Raw genomic sequence first — 16,263 nt, forward strand, 5'->3', positions numbered from 1 at the left:
GGTATGGCTGTTGCCAAACGCACTTTGTCATACTGGCTAGCGGACTGTATTGCACAGTGCTGTCTGGCCTTTAAATCACAGACTCTGTGAAGGCTCATCAAGTAAGAGCCATGGTTACTTCAGTGGCTCACTTAAGAGTCACCTCAATTAAAAACATTTGTAAAGCTGCAGCTTTGGTTGTCAGTTTGTATCTTCACATCCCACTAGTGTCTGGATAATCTCTCAAGATGTGACAGTAGCTTGAGGCAAGCAGTTCTGCATAGCCTGTTCACCCAGTAGTCCATGCTTCATGGAGGGTCTGGGTTGCTTATTTAGTAAGTGCTCTGCCACTCAACCCTCAGCTGTGACTCCCCATGTTTCATGGGTAATTCAGCCCTGCTTGTTGATGGGAGAAAGCAAGTTTGCTTACCATTCACTCTTCTCACTGAAAATGCCTAGGATTTGTGGTAGATTCTTTTCGCTGCCAATACCAGATTCCGCCTTTTGGCCTCCCGGCCACTGCGAGGGTGTTCACGAAATGTCTGGCAGGCATGGCAGCGCACTTTTGCCATCGAGGTATTTGTACCTTTCCTTACCTGGACAACTAGCTGGTGCCGGGACCTTCTCAAGCAAGGACATTGTCTTCTGCAGGGAATGCAATCTAGCTCCTTCAGTCACTAGATTTATAGTCAACTTTACCAAGTTGAACCTCATCCCCCACCCAGAGAATTCCCACCTCCCTGGAGAGTCAACTGCTTATCTAAAGCTAATCTGTACAAATATCTGAGGGGCTCATGACACCATGTAGGTGGGAACCCCCACGCTTGCTCAGTAGTAAAACTTTACTGAGCTAGAGAGATGGGTCCATTTGGCATTGTCGGATGACATCGATCACATGTCATGTAATGGATATACATCCTGCTGTCTATGGAGAACCCTGTTGCAAACTTGCTTTATCCATAGAGGAAACCACAAAATTACTGTCATTCAGAGCCAGTGCATTTTATGAATCTGGTATTAAATCAGGAAGACTCCTAGTGAGGGCACAGGATAGACACCTGTGTTTGATAGAATAGATGATAACCTAGGACGCTTCTCTTTGAAAATCCCACGGGCAGCAGTACTGTAGGAGGCACAGAAGCACGCAGAGAAGTAAAGGAAGAAATCCCCTGCATGCATCCTCAGCCCACCCCCAGCTCTGCCCCTTGTCCCCGCAGAGAGGGGAGGGCCGTGGGTAAAGTCCCGTGTATCTGTGGGGGAATGTCTGTGAAAATTTTCCCCCTACAAACTAAAACCGAACATGATCCCCTTCCATTTTCAAGCGCTTCTGAAAATTCTTTCCTGAGGGAATCTTACTCGAAATTTGTCAATACTTGGTTGTACCTTAGCTGGAAAGCAGGAGGATGCATTGCCGCCCTTCATTGAAGATTGCATACCTCTGGTAACATCTGTACGTTATCATTTATCAGGTGGTTTTGATAGATTCCAAAGTATATGGAAAAAAATAATTTCCTTTTTTCAGGTAAATCTGTGATCACCGATCATAATGTATTACAATATGTGATTATGCCTGAAAGTTTACAAAAATCATTGTTATAGAATATCTGAAATTACAAGGACTTCTTTATTTTTTCCTTTCTTTTTTATTTCTGTAATGATAAAAAGCAATAAAAGCAATTATAAAAATACATTTAAAAGAACAATTAAATTACACATTTATAAATCACTTTTACAAGTAAAATCTCAGTGGTGTACAAAAGAATCAAGAAATTGGTTGGGCTGTATTTTATAAATTCTCATGCAAGTTGGTAATTATTTCTGTTCTCTTAGGTCTGTATAATAAAGGATTTATTTATCTTGATGTACCAATATCTGATGACAGTTGCATAGCAGGTGAGTGGTTACAGCCATGTTTACAGTCCAGTATGCTTTCAGCTTTCTTCAAAGGGATGAAGTCATATAACTTTTGCTGGATTAAATAAACGACTGACAGTTTATGCCTAGGGTAAAACCTTTCAGCCAAGGTGCACATTTTAGTATTTATTTAAAGGGCTAATAACCTGGTATTCTTGTTGGATGAGTGGTTTTTTTTTTTTTTTTTTTTTACTGCCGTTTGCTCTTTTACAATTTCATGGAAAGTTTAACTTGCTTTAGTATCAAGAAGTCTGCTCTGAGCCTTGGTTCCTCATATCAGAAAGTCCCAGTGTATGCTTGTAAGCTGGGGGCTAGACTCAAAGCTCAAGAATCCAACTCATAAACTCTCTATATACAAGCAGCAGCAGCAGCCTTTGACTTTTCAGAGGGGACAGGCAGACATTGGGGTTAGTTAGGGAAATGATGCACATGATGATGGAGGGGGAGACACAGATGAAGGGAGAAGGGACAGATGGGGAAGCTGGGGAAGAGGGCAAGAGGAGAGGTTAAGGGGATAGCTGAGGGTGAAGCAGAAAAAAGAGGGAGAGAAACTTGAGGGCTAACATAATTTGTGGATTAGTTTGATGCAACTTCATTATGCCCAAAGTTTTCAGATATTATTTTGAAATTAAGAACATAAAATTTGCCATGCTAGGTTAGATAAATGGTCCATAGAGCCTAGCATCCTGTTTCCCGACAGTGGTCAGTTCAGGTCACAAATGCCTGGCTAGATCCCAAAGAGCAGATCCATCCCCCATATCAAAAAAAGGTTTAAAAGAAGAAAGCATAAAAGTGCTTTAATTACACAAGATTTAGGAGAATGGCTTAGAGAGGGAAGGTTCTGAGTGATGTCCTGGAGGGGCGTTTGTGCACACCGTGGCACTGCAGGGATCAGAGAGAGAGAGTGGAGCTGTGTTTTTTTAGGGAGGGGGAGGCGGAGCTCCTGCATACTTCGTGAGTAAATCTGGACCTCTTGTTGGAGGATTTTTGGGTGGAATTCTAGTGGCTGATGGGAACTGGCACCATTTCATGAGTCCATATGCTTTCTAGGCTGTCATTGAACCAACCATATCAGTAAATAATTAAACTCTGCAAAAGGCTGAAACATTTTGGGGAAATATTGCCCTATATAAAAATTAATGCTAAAAGCAACAGCATCTCTCAATGGCAGAATTCAGTTTTTCTGCCAGTCAGGATGGCGTTTCTTTCCTTGTTAAGTGACATAGTCTGGCTTATTTTTTCTGAATCTATCCCATTAAAAAGTGATTCCATCTAAATCGGCTATAAACCCAAAAACCTGTCAGTGTGTGACATGAGTCTTCTCCCTCTTCGCCTTCTTATGTCCCTGACCACCAGTTACAGGATTTTGAAATGGCATTCACTTGATAGGTGGGATCTTAGCAGGCGAAAGTATGAAAGAAAGAAATTGATAATCTACCAACAATTTAGTCTGTTCTCAGTTAATGTGATTGAAATTTATTTTGTACTGTATTTGGATTTTCAGAAGACATTTGATAGTGTCCCATGAGAGAGTGAGAAAATGAAAAAATCATGGGATAGGGGTGATGTCCTATTGATTGCGACCTGTTTAAATGACAGGATACAGAGAGTAAGACTTAATAGTCAGTTTTCTCAATGGAAGAAGGTAAACAGTGGAGTGCCTTGAGGATCTGTATTGGGACTGGTGCTTTTTAATATATTCATAAATGATCTGGAAGAGGGAACATCAAGTCAGGTGATCAAATTTGCATGCAACACATTATTCTGAGTTGTTAAATCACAAGCGGATTGTGAGAAATTGCAGGAGGACCTTGAGAGACTGGATGTCCAAATGGAAGATAAAATTGAATGTGGACAAGTGTAAAGTGATGCATATAGGGATAAGTAATCCAAACTATAGTTATACAATGTTAGGTTCCATATTAGGAGTTAGCAGCCCGAAAAAGGATTTAAGCATCATTGGGGGCAATATTTTGAAATCCTTGACTCCGTGTGTGGCAGCAGTCAAAAAAAGCAAACAATGTTAGGAATTGTTAGGAAAAGAATGGTGATTAAAATGGAGAATATGATAATATTTCTGTATTGATGCTTGGTGAGCCCACACCTGGAGTACTATGTACTATTCTGATCACCACATCTCAAAAAAGATATAGCTGAACTGACAAAGGTACAGAGAAGGACAACTTAAAATAATAAAGGGGATGGAACAGCTCCCCGGTGAGGAAAGGCTGAAGAGGTTAGGGCTGTTCACCTTGGACATGATACGGCTGAGGCGCGAGATATGACCGAGGTCTATAAAATCATGAGTGGAGTAGAAAGGGTAAATGTGAATCAGTTGTTTACAATTTCAAAAAATATAAAGACTAGGGGACACTTCATCAAGTTAGAAGTAGCACATTCAAAATAAATCAGAGAAAATATATATTTTTTTACTCCATGCACAATTAAGCTCTGGAGCTCATTGCTAGAAGATGTGGTAAAGGCTTGGGTAGAGCTGGATTTAAAAAAGGTTTAGACAAATTCTCAGAGGAAAAGTTGATAAACTGTTATTAGCCAGGTAGACGTGGGTAAAGTCATTACTTATACCTGGGTATTAGCAGCATGGCACCTGTTTACTATTTGGAATCCTGTCAGGCAGAGGTACCTGGGGCCGATACTTCTTTTGCACCGCCCCCCCACCCACCCCCCCAAATATATAATTTTAAAATTTCCTAAACATTGATAAAATATCCCAAAACAATAGACACATCAAATAACACCCAGTAATTAAAACTAATAAGGATTTTAAAAATCTCCCACTTTCCATATATATCATCGTAAGATTGTTGCACGCATGCGCATACACAGACAATATGCTTCCTTTCTCTCACACATACACACATGCTTCCTCTGTATCTCTCTCACACACACACACATGCTTCTGTGACTCTCTCACACACGCACATGCTTCTGTGTCTCTCACACACGCACACGCTTCCTCTGTGTCTCACACACGCACACGCTTTCTCTGTGTCTCTCTCTCACATGCACATGCTTCCTCTGTGTGTCTTTCACACACACACATGCAAACAAAAACTGAACTGGAAACCACAAGCCAGTTTCTGTATGCAATGCAACAATGGAAAAGCAGAAAATCACTATTGCTCAAAACAATACAGTCAAGAAATATAAATCAATCAGAATAGTAAAACCTTACCAAAACAGCTGATGAATAGAATATTATTCAATAATTAAAAGCTCCTGTACAAATTTTTTTAAATTTCCTAAACATCGATAAAATATTTCAAAACAGCAGACATCAAATAACACCCAGTAATTAAAACTAATAAGGATTTTAAAGTCCCCCACTCTCCATACCTGTTACCCTGAGATTGTTGTGAACCGGGGGTACGCACACACACACACAAACAAAATATGCTCCCTCTGTCTCTCACGCACATACACACTTGGGGAGAGACAGAGGGAGCTTGAGTGTGTGTCTGCGTGCGTGAAAGAGACAGACACATGTTTCCTCCATCTCTCTCACACATACACACTTCCTCTTTATCTCTCGCACACGCTTCCTCTTTCTCATCCCCACTCCCACCCTACACACAGGCACCTTCTCACACATACACACACCCTCATACACACCTACACCCCCGCATACACTGGCACATACTCTCAAAGGGCCAGTCTCTCCCTTCTTTGGTTACCAGCGACAGTGCTGGGCCTGTTCTTCTGCCGCCGGCTCCTGGAGCACCATTGCGCCGGCTCCAGGAAACGCCGGCAGCGCTGCAGGCCTCTGCCACTGCAGATCCTTGCTTTTAGGTTTCCCCTGCCATGTCACTGTTCCGTGCCTCTGCAGGACCTTCCTGCCGGTAGCAATAGCACCCCTCCCCCTGTTACCACCCATGGTGGTCCACCCCCTCACCCTCTTCCCCCTCCCCTTAGCATGCCTCTGCTGTTAGCTATTAGTGACCTGGATTGGCCACTGTTGGAAAGGAGGACCTTGCAAGAGTGGAAGATTGGGCTCCAAATGGCAGATGAAATTTAATGTGGACAAGTGCAAGGTGTTGCATATAGGGAAAAATAACCCTTGCTTGTAGTTACACGATGTTAAGTTCCATATGAGGAGCTACCACCCAGGAAAACAATCTAGGGTAGGCATCATAGTGGATGATACTTTAAAATCGTCAGCTGTGTGCTGCAGCAGTCAAAAAAGCAAACAGAATGTTAGGAATTATTAGGAAGGGGAATGGTTAATAAAACGGAAAATGTCATAATGCCTCTATATCACTCCATGGTGAGACCACACCTTGAATACTGTGCACAATTCTGGTCACTGCATCTCAAGAAAGTTGCAATGGAGAAGGTACAGAGAAGGGCAACCAAAATGATAAAGGGAATGGAATAGCACCCCTATGAGGAAAGGCTGAAGAGGTTAGAGCTGTTCATCTTGGAGACTAGACAGATGAGGGGGGATATGATAGAGGTCTTTAAAATCATGAGAGGTCTTGAACGAGTAGATGTGAATCGGTTATTTACACTTTTGGATAATAGAAAGACTATGGGGCATTCCATGAAGTTAGCAAGTAGCACATTTAAGACTAATCGGAGAAAATTATTTTTCACTCAATGCACAATTAAGCTCTGGAATTTGTTGCCAGAGGATGTGGTTAGTGTATTTAGTGTAGCTGGGTTCAAAAAAGGTTTGGATAAGTTCTTGGAGGAGAAGTCCATTAACTGCTATTAATCAAGTTTACTTAGGGAATAATAGCCACTGCTATTAATTGCATCAGTAGCATGGTATCTTCTTAGTGTTTGGGTACTTGCCAGGTTCTTGTGGCCTGGTTTGGCCTCTGTTGGAAACAGGATGCTGGGCTTGATGGACCCTTGGTCTGACCCAGCATGGCAATTTCTTATGTTTTTATAAACAAAAGATACAATCAAAATAACAATCTAAAAAAGAATACAATAAAGTTAATTTAAAAAATCATAAAAAATTAAAAATAAAAACAGACAAAAAATGATAGTACAGGTTTGTTTCTCCTTCTTTGCTTGGCAATGTTCATTGAACTTTAAAGGGACCAATTTTAAGGGAGAATGAGAAGTTTAATTTTCAATCTAAATTCAAGCTCTGACCTCTATAGATTCTACCATTTTAGCTCCCAAATAAAGGCCAAGTGTTGTGCTGGATTTTAAAGCTGAGATCACAATTTCTTAGACCATTAAATGGCTGATTGAAATAACCGGTGTTTGTTTGCTGCCTATTTGAACTGGTGAAAGACTGAATGCCTAGGCCAATAATCTGGGTTATCTGCTCTGTCTCAGCATTCATTTTGTGTATTTATTTTTAGCCAATTTAAAGATCATATGTTTCAGAGGTTTTGAGGTCTCTTCCATTTTTTAAATTCTGATTTTTGGCAAACTTAATTACAGGGGAAGGGAACCCCTGAGAAAATCTGCCCTTTGTTATCTCTGTGTTCTCATTTTATAAGAAAGCTAAAGAGCCACCTTTGGGGTTTTTTTTTTCAGTGCCTCCACTCGAAGGTTTTGTGATGAATAGATTACAAGGAGATTACTTCGAAACTCTTCTCTACAAGATCTTTGTTTCAATAGATGAGCACACTAATGTGGCAGAGGTAAGTCATCTTACATATAAGGAGGATAACCTTCAAACAACTGCACACGGTGGCATGTACATGTATATAAGATGCGCATTATTCTACCACATGCGTCTATACATGCAACGCATTGAAACCGCATACTTTACCCACCTATTTATAATATATACGTGCCTATGTTTTACGCATTGAACTAGGACTTGCGTAAATCCCGATTTAAACACACAAGCTGGCCAATTTAAAACAGGCGTGTGTAAACGGAATTAATGAGTTTACCAATTAATCCACCAGTTCGCTCAGTCCTTCTGCAGCTCATAGAGAAACCCTCCTGGTTGTTCAGCCTGAACTCCACCCAGGCTTCCTACTTTTAATAGCACTTACATCAGATAATTAGTAAGTATAAAAAGCTGGAAAATGTACACGTGTCTTTTTTTTTTTTTAACTCTTTATTAATTTTTACATAATATACAATAGAAAGGAAGAACCGTCCCCCCCCAGACTACCTTAGAGGTTCAAGAGCGCAATCGTATAGGAGTACAAAAACAGAACAATTTAGAGTATATGTTCAGTTCGACAACTATACGGATAAACGATATAATAATTATTTCCAGCCTTACATTAGTGATCATGAGTCAGAGGATTTGCTTATTCTGGTATTTCCTGTAAGGGGATCAGATTTTTTCATAAAGAGTTTCATTCCTTTTAAGCTGATAGGTGAGGTTTTCCACCAACGCTATTTCTGCCAACAGCCTAATTTGGGAGCTGACTTCCACATCAGTGCTACAGTAAACCTGCCAGCATGGATAAGATGATCCGCCAGACATCTTTGCGAAATGGTGAAGTTATGCTCTCTCCAAACACCCAACAGGCACAATTCTGGTTTCATATCGATTGCTTTTACCAATATTTTGCGGCACTCTATCGCAATTAGCTGTCAAAAAGAAGCAACGTACACGTGTCCACCATTCATGAATGTAAGATCCCGAAAGACCGCAACCCCTGATGAAGTCGTAGGAAACCAAGAATAAAAAAAGGGGATATCTGCCTGTTCTATGGAGTAGTCTGATCATCACTTCTAGTTGGCGTGTGCATATAGAGACTTCATGCTCTTTTCCTGATTCTCTCCCACTGCAAAGGAGCCCAGTCTAACTAAAGATCCCTATTCCAGAGCTGTATTGATTTTAATGCTGGGTCAGGCTTAATTTGACAACTTTGCAGGGCTTGCTAGAAAATAGAGACACCATTAAAAGGAACACTTTCCTGGATACATTTTTGTTGAACCAGGTCAGGTATCATGGGTTCTATCAATCAGACTGTGCCTTGGTACCATCTCAAAGTGCAGCTAGCGGGTGGAGTGGATTAACTCAGTCAGACCTATCTACGGGTGTCAAGAGAGCTAGTGGTGCCAGCCCACACATCATTCATACCCTAAACATTTGGAAACCTGTCAGGAAAAAATTAAGTGGTTGGCGCAGTGTCTCTCTGCAATTACTCCTTTACGGGGTAATTGTAGGCTAGTCACGTCTATGCTTTACCGGGATGCTGCAGAGTGGAGACAGGTAGGCCTAAAAGTTTTAGGCCAACTATGGGAGGGATGATAGCACTAAGCTAAAATCCTTTTAGGCCCCCGAGGGGAATTTGATGTTGAGTGTCACTCTGAAGTGTTTTTTTGTTTTGTTTTGGTTTTTTTAAATCAGCGTTCCCTACCACATCATGGCTCCTGAAAGGCCACGAGCCCAATAACACTGTAAATTTGGGAGTGCCATTCCTCCCATCTCTTTAGATCGCCAGAGCGTACGTGATTTTATGCGTGCAGATTTACCTTTCCGTATGAATTTATTCATGGCCCCACAGAGGACAGAAAAAAACCCCTTCCAGTAAATACCATGGAATATGTTGGAACAAGTACATGAGCTGAGGTAGTATATTCATTTTGAGAGCATTGATCCTACCAGCCCAAGAAAAAACAGGATCATCCCAGTTCTGGAGATCCCTTTTAATCTTATTAACTACTGGTGTATAATTAAGGCGGTACAAGTCCGTTGTCCTGCGTGGTGCCCATATTCCCAGGTATTTGAAGCCCTCTCTAGCCTTCTTAAATGCAGAAAAGCATCTCGGTACCCCTTCCACATCCCGAGGTCCTAAAGAAAATATTTCAGATTTAGAACAGTTAATTTTATATCCAGATAACCTACCATACTCCTCTAAAATAACTAACAATCTGAGACCGGAAACCTTAGGATTAGTCAGAACGTGTGTGTCTTTTAAAATAACAGCTTATGCCTGTAACTGCTACCCCCCACCTCAACGCACCCCAGACCGCCCTTGTTTTACACACTTATGCGTGTACGTGAATTTTTCTAAAATACGGAATATGCGAGTAGAGGCTACTTACGTGCAGATATGCTATATTTTACATAACGTTTTGAAAATTCACCTTTTAAAGGAGTTGACCCAGCCTAAAACAGCTTTGTTGGTAGCTCATTCATTCATTTCATTCTGAAAAGACCATGAATGTATATAACTAGTACTCGGACTGGGAAGAGTTGAATGTGACACTATTCATATATAACAAGTTTTGAATGAAATTTGCTAGTATTTATTGTTGTTTCCTGTAATTTACTAAAAGGAAAATCTCCTTCAGACTTAGGATAAGTGGATGACCTTCTATGGCTCTGTCCAGTGCCATTTGCTACATTTATGGTGCAGGGGGTGCTCCTGGTTCACAGAGCCAACAATATGTCTAATATCCATTTTCTCTAACTGCATTGTTTTCTTTTGCAGCTTGCTAATGTCCTAGAAATCGATTTATCACTAGTAAAGGTAAATAGTGTCTAATGCTTATTAAAGTTTTACTTATCACAGTATGATTTTCACTTGTTTCATATTGGTAGATCCAAATTTAAAAAAAAAAAACACTTGCTAATGTAGGTTTCTTTTTCTTTTGTCCTTCCAGAATGCAGTTTCTATGTATTGTCGCTTGGGTTTTGCTCACAAAAAAGGCCAAGTAATAAATCCAGACCAACTTCATCCATCTTGGAGGAATATCCCATCCGTAAACAGACTGAAGTAAATATTCATGGGTTCTAAGGAAAGCAACACTCTTCAGTACATTTTACTTGAATTATTGTAACTATATTGAAGAAGTGGTTTCTTGTTGTTATCTTTACACAGGGCCGGTGCAAGGGGATTAGGTGCCCTAGGCACCTTCTGTCTTGCGCCGCCCCCCCTTACTCGCGCATTCTGTTGCGGCCTCAACTCCTACCTCTAGTTGGGCTGAAAGGTAGGAGTCGGAGCCTCGACCTGGGTCAGGGGGTGTGTCAGCATGAACGGGGGGGGGGGGCCCTCCAACACTCCACCCCCGACACCTGCCATAGATACTTGTCAGGAATAGCCTCCTTCCTGTGGATCTCACCATCGGAAATGCTTTGCCAAATCTCCTTTTTAGAAAACAGGTGAGTGCCCCCCCCCCCCCCCCTCCCAAGGGTCGGCGCCCTAGGCACAGGCTTAGCTCGCCTAGTGCTTCCGCCAGCCCTTTCTTTACAGTCCGTTCTGTCTGATTTAGAGGTAGTTCAGAATAACCTATCAAGGAAGTCCTTGGACTGGTTCCTGAAAATCGCATGCGAAGTCAAAATCACTTTTGCAATAGGAAACAATGTTATACATGGGGGATTAGTTCCAGCACCAAGGCCCCAGGATCTTATTTTCACCAGTATAAACCTGAATTTAATACAATACTAAAAGCATAAACACATTTTAAAACTTTTCCCTGCTGCTATCTTGGCCAAGATATGCTTTTTGGTAACGTTTTGGGGTCTAATTCTTTAATCTGACCCACCAGGAGCTGAACATTTGTTCTGTACTTCGCTGGTCCTCATCCCCTGAGTTGGGATCCAAACAGGCCAGTCAAGAGAAACCTGGGATACCACCCCTTTCAAAAAGTCAGTTTGGTATTTGTTCCCAACCATAGATCTCCAAAACAAGCCTTTGGTGTGAAAAATACATTTTCCCATCTCTCACCTCCCCTGACAGCTCCTGCCTGAATTGGCTGCCACTGCTGGCACTCAGTGCGGCCTGGCATTTCTAGGTTTGCTCTCGCTTCTCAATGGGCCCATCCTCCTCACTTCTCCTTCTCTCTGGAGTAGCAGATTGTAGTGGGAGCTGTCGGCTTTGCTTTTGCTGCTACATCTGGATCCACGGAGTCTTATCACTGATGTCCGTTTTGGATGCATTGACATAAACAGCCAGTGCCGCAAGCAGTGTTGGAAGTTGAAAATGTTGCCAGAGGCGTGAAGCACACGTGCAAATTCAGGGTTGATTTAAATATTAATTGCCCTAAATGGAATGTTGTTAAGTCTAAGGACTTCCTGTATATGTTTTAATACTTATTATGCTTCAACATTGAGATGATCCAAACAGTTTATTGTCTGCTGCCAGATGTTAATGTCCTAACTTTTAAAACTACGATGTAAACTATAATGGAAAAAAGCCTAGCATGTTTCAGCTAAACAGACCTTCTGGCATTCACTAACATGGAGCCTCCCAGCTTTCTCTCTTTGCTCCATCTGGTGCATTGATTCTAAGAATCTGGCGGTGTATGTTGTGAACAAGTTAATGTATCTTGCTTGAGAGAATTCTGTTTTGTGATTTTTTTTTTTTTTTGGCTGGTTTCCTTTCTTCTTTCCTATTTGGAAGGTGATACAATGTGGTCTCAAATTCCTAATATGAGAGCCCTGTAAATAGTTTAGCATGAAATGTTGAACAACTTCAACAGTACAGTATTTCAGAAGTAATACGCACCTTATCCTGAGCAAACAATTTCATTTTTTAAATTTATTGGACTGCTTGAAGCTTACTCTGGTTTAATTTCCTTGGATCAAGCATTTTCAGGACAGTGTCTTAGAAACATAGAAAATCAGAATATGATGGCAGATGAAGACTCCAGGACCCATACAGTTGACCCATTTTCCCTTCCTATTAAAATGCTAGACCTGGCCACACGCGAAAACCCCCATGAGCACACAACTGCCGGGCCTCTTCAAAGGGTGGGGTCTGGCGGGGGGGGCAGGCCGGGACAGCGCCATTGATCGCTGTCCTGAAGACTCGCGTGACAGCAGCTGGCCGGCGTGCGCAACTTACTTCAGCTTGGGAGCTGAAATAAGTGGTGAAACAAAAAAAGATAGGTAGGGTTTAGGAGGTGGGGAGGAGAGAGGAAGTTTAGGTAGGGGAGTAGGGAAGTTCCCTCCCAGTCCGCTCCTTAATTGGAGCAGACTGGGAGGGAACTGAGGAAGGCCCGACTGCGTCGCTGCACAGAAATTGCGAACGTCCCCCCCCCCCCCCCCTTGCGCGTGCCACCTGCACATATGCGCCATGGATTATAAAGTCAGGATGTGCATGTAGCCCACTGATTTTATAACATGCGTGCGTTCCAGTGCGCTCATGTTATAAAATCAGTGCATCCATACATTATAAAATCTACCCCTTTGGCTTATTCTATGTTTTCTTGAATTCGGATACTGCTTTTGCCTCCACCATATCCATTAATGACTGTTCTTTGCATCATCATCCTTTCTCTGATGAAATCTTTCTTTGGGTTATTCCTCTATGTATTTTCAGTTTCATATCATGATCCCCTGTTCTAGAACTTGTTTTCTAACTTTCTACTGGAAAATGCATCTTGTGCAGTACATTTAACTGAGTTATCTGAACATCTCTTATCATATCCCCCTCCCTTATCTAGGTTTTTCATATTTGGCTTTTTAAATCCATCTAGAGACTATAGCATTTTGGTAGTCCTCCTCTAGACAGAATCTTTTTGGATATAGTCTTCAGAAGTGGACATAATTCTCCAGATGATTTGTACAGAGACATGTATTGCCTCCTTTTTTTCTACTGGTACACCTTAGTATTCCTCGGGCTCTTCACACTGCTTCATCATGCTGTTTTGCTGCCTTGAGATCATTGGATAGAAATATATATACAGCCTAGTGGTTAGAGCAGCTTGCTGAGAACCAAAGAAGCCAGGGTTCAAATCTTACTGACTCCTTGTGAACCTGGGCAAGTCATTTCACTCTCCATTGCCTCAGGTACAAAAACAATTGTAGGCCCCCTGGATATAGGAAAATACCTTTTGTACCAAATGTAACTCTCCTTGAGCTACCAATGAAATGGCATATGCTAAATATAAATAAATAAGCAACCCCCAAGATCCTCCCTCCTGTTTGGGGCACATCAGTGCCATGATCCCCCCTGCTCCCACATCATGCACAGCTCTTTTGGATTGCTTTTCCACAAATGCATGCAACTGTACTTTTTTGCATTAAATTTTAGTTGTCAAACACTTGACCACGCAAGCTTTCTTAGATGACTCTTGTTTCTACAATTCTGTTTGGAGTGTCTCTCCTGTTGTAGAACTTTGTATCCTCTGAAAAAAAGGAAAACCTTTCCTACTATAAAAATATTGAACAGAACTGAACCTAGGACTCATGATCCCCAGAGGCACTATATTGATTTAAATCTCCCTCCCCCCCCCCCCCTTTTTTTTTTTTTTTTTGCTGGGAGTAAAATTGCATTTACCATTATTACCTGTTTGTCTCTCACTCTACAATTTCTTTAGAATCTTCTGTAGGATTTCCAGCTTTATTTATAATGAGCCTCCTGTGTTGGAATAGTTTCTGTGCCCTTACTGAAAACTAAGTACACCAAACCTAGTATTTGCTCTGATCTAATTTCGTGTCAGTCAAAGAGATGGATGAGATTTATTTGACGTACTCTCCCTCTGATAAAATCATGCTGCTTTGGATCCTGTTCTTTGCTGGATTCACATGCAAACCCTCTCATCTGTAAATGGAGTGAGGTCTAGATCTCTGATCTTTATGCGCCCGATATTGACCTGTGTTTTTCTCCATCACCAGCTTCAGTGAGCACTGAGCAAACATATTTAGTATTTGTTTGTTGCTCTCCATTTATTCCTGTTTTCAAGTTTGTTTTACAGACCTTCCCCGCATGTAATCCTTTCAGTAAAAAGTCAAGTCTTTTCACCTTACTTTGTACTACCTAAACAAAATTGTTCCTCGTTTATACCTGTGTGTCCTGAGTATCTTCCTTACATCCCTTTAGTATTTTTTCCAGATATTTATCGTTGTTCACGTCTTTCTGATACCCCTTGCACCTTTTTTGAATGTTGTACATTACATTACATGAAGTGGTATCTCGGCCATCTTGGAGAATTATCACAAATGACATATCCAAAGCATGACCCAGTAGGTTTGATGCAGTTCTTACATAGTGAGTGGTGAGTATGACTTTGTAAAAAGCAGTGGGATGCTTAATAACAATCAAAAAGAACATAAGACTCACCATACTGTGTCAGACCAACAGTGGCCAATCCAGGTCATACGTATCTCACAGCATCCCAAGGGGTAGATAGATTCCATGCTGCTTATTCCAGGGATAAGCAGTTTATTTCTGCAACTTCACCTTAATAATGGTTTATGGACTTTTCCTCCGGCAACTTGTCCAAACCTTTTTCAAACACAGCTATACTAAAGCTCTCACCACATCCTCAGCAACGAATTCTAGAGCTTAATTATGCGTTGAGTAAAAGAAATATTTTATCTTATTAGTTTTAAATGTATCACCTAGTAACTTCATTTTGTGTCCCCCCCTAGTCTTTGTACTTTTTGAAAGAGTAAATTAAAGTTTACTCATTCCATTCCGCTCATTATTTTATAAACCTCTATTATATCTCCCCTCAGCTGTCATTTCTCCAAGCTGAAGAGTCCTAACCTCTTTAGCCTTTCCTCATAAGGGAATCGCTCCATCCCCTTTAGCGTTCTCTGTAACTTTTCTAATTCTGCAATATCTTTCTTGAGATGTGGTGACCAGTACTGCACACAATACTCAAAATGAAGTTGCACCATGGAGCGATACAGAGGCATTATGATATTCTCTGTTTTATTCTTCATTCCTTTCCTAATAATTCCTAGCATTCCATTTGCTTTCTTGGCTGCTGCTGCACACTGAGCAGAGGATTTCAGTGTATTACCAGCGATAACGCCTAGATACTTTTTCCTGAATGGTGACTCTTGATGTGGAACCTTGCATTGTGTAGCCATAATTTGGGTTACTATTTCCTAAGTGCATCATTTTACATATGTCCACATTAAATTTCATTTACCATTTGCATGCCCAGTCTCCTGGTTTTGCAAGGTCCTCTTGCAATGTCTCACAATCCTCTTGTGATTTAACAACTTTGAATAATTTTGTGTCATTAGCAAATTTGATCATCTTACTTGTTCCCATTTACAGGTCATTTATAAACAGATTAAAAAGCAGTGGTCCCAGAACAGATCCCTGAGGCACTGCACTATTCACCTTTCTCCATTTGGAAGATTTACCATTTAGCCCTACTCTCTGTTTTCTGTCTTTTAACCAGTTTGCAATCCACAATAAGACACTTCCTCTTATCCCATGATTTTTTTTTTTTAATTTTAAAGTCTCTCTCTTTGGTGCACAGAGCAAGAGAGAGACCTTGGGGTAATATAGTATCTGGCAATCTGAAATCAGCAAAGTAATGTGACAAAGCAATAGCTAAATCCAGAAGAATGCTGGGTTGCATAGAAAGAGGAATAACCAACAGGAAAAATGTGATAATGCCCTTTTATAGGTCCTTGGTGAGGCTTCATCTGGAGTACTTTGTACAGTTCTGAAGACAGTATATCAAAAAGGATAGATACAGGTTGGAGGCGGTCCAGAGAAGGGC

At 41.1% G+C, this 16,263-nt stretch overlaps 1 protein-coding gene across 1 annotated transcript in view; it reads left to right on the forward strand.

Moving 5' to 3' along the window:
- The window catches only part of FAM91A1 (family with sequence similarity 91 member A1), a 152,074-nt gene that overhangs the window by 69,599 nt on the left and 66,212 nt on the right, over positions 1 to 16,263 (forward strand). The window contains exons 8-11 of the mRNA XM_029591984.1: positions 1,810 to 1,872; positions 7,411 to 7,517; positions 10,284 to 10,322; positions 10,456 to 10,568. Of these exons, the coding sequence (XP_029447844.1) occupies positions 1,810 to 1,872; positions 7,411 to 7,517; positions 10,284 to 10,322; positions 10,456 to 10,568 (322 nt within the window). The remainder of the gene's footprint in view (positions 1 to 1,809; positions 1,873 to 7,410; positions 7,518 to 10,283; positions 10,323 to 10,455; positions 10,569 to 16,263) is intronic.

Source organism: Rhinatrema bivittatum, chromosome 2, assembly GCF_901001135.1.
Source record: "Rhinatrema bivittatum chromosome 2, aRhiBiv1.1, whole genome shotgun sequence".
NCBI lineage: Eukaryota > Metazoa > Chordata > Amphibia > Gymnophiona > Rhinatrematidae > Rhinatrema > Rhinatrema bivittatum.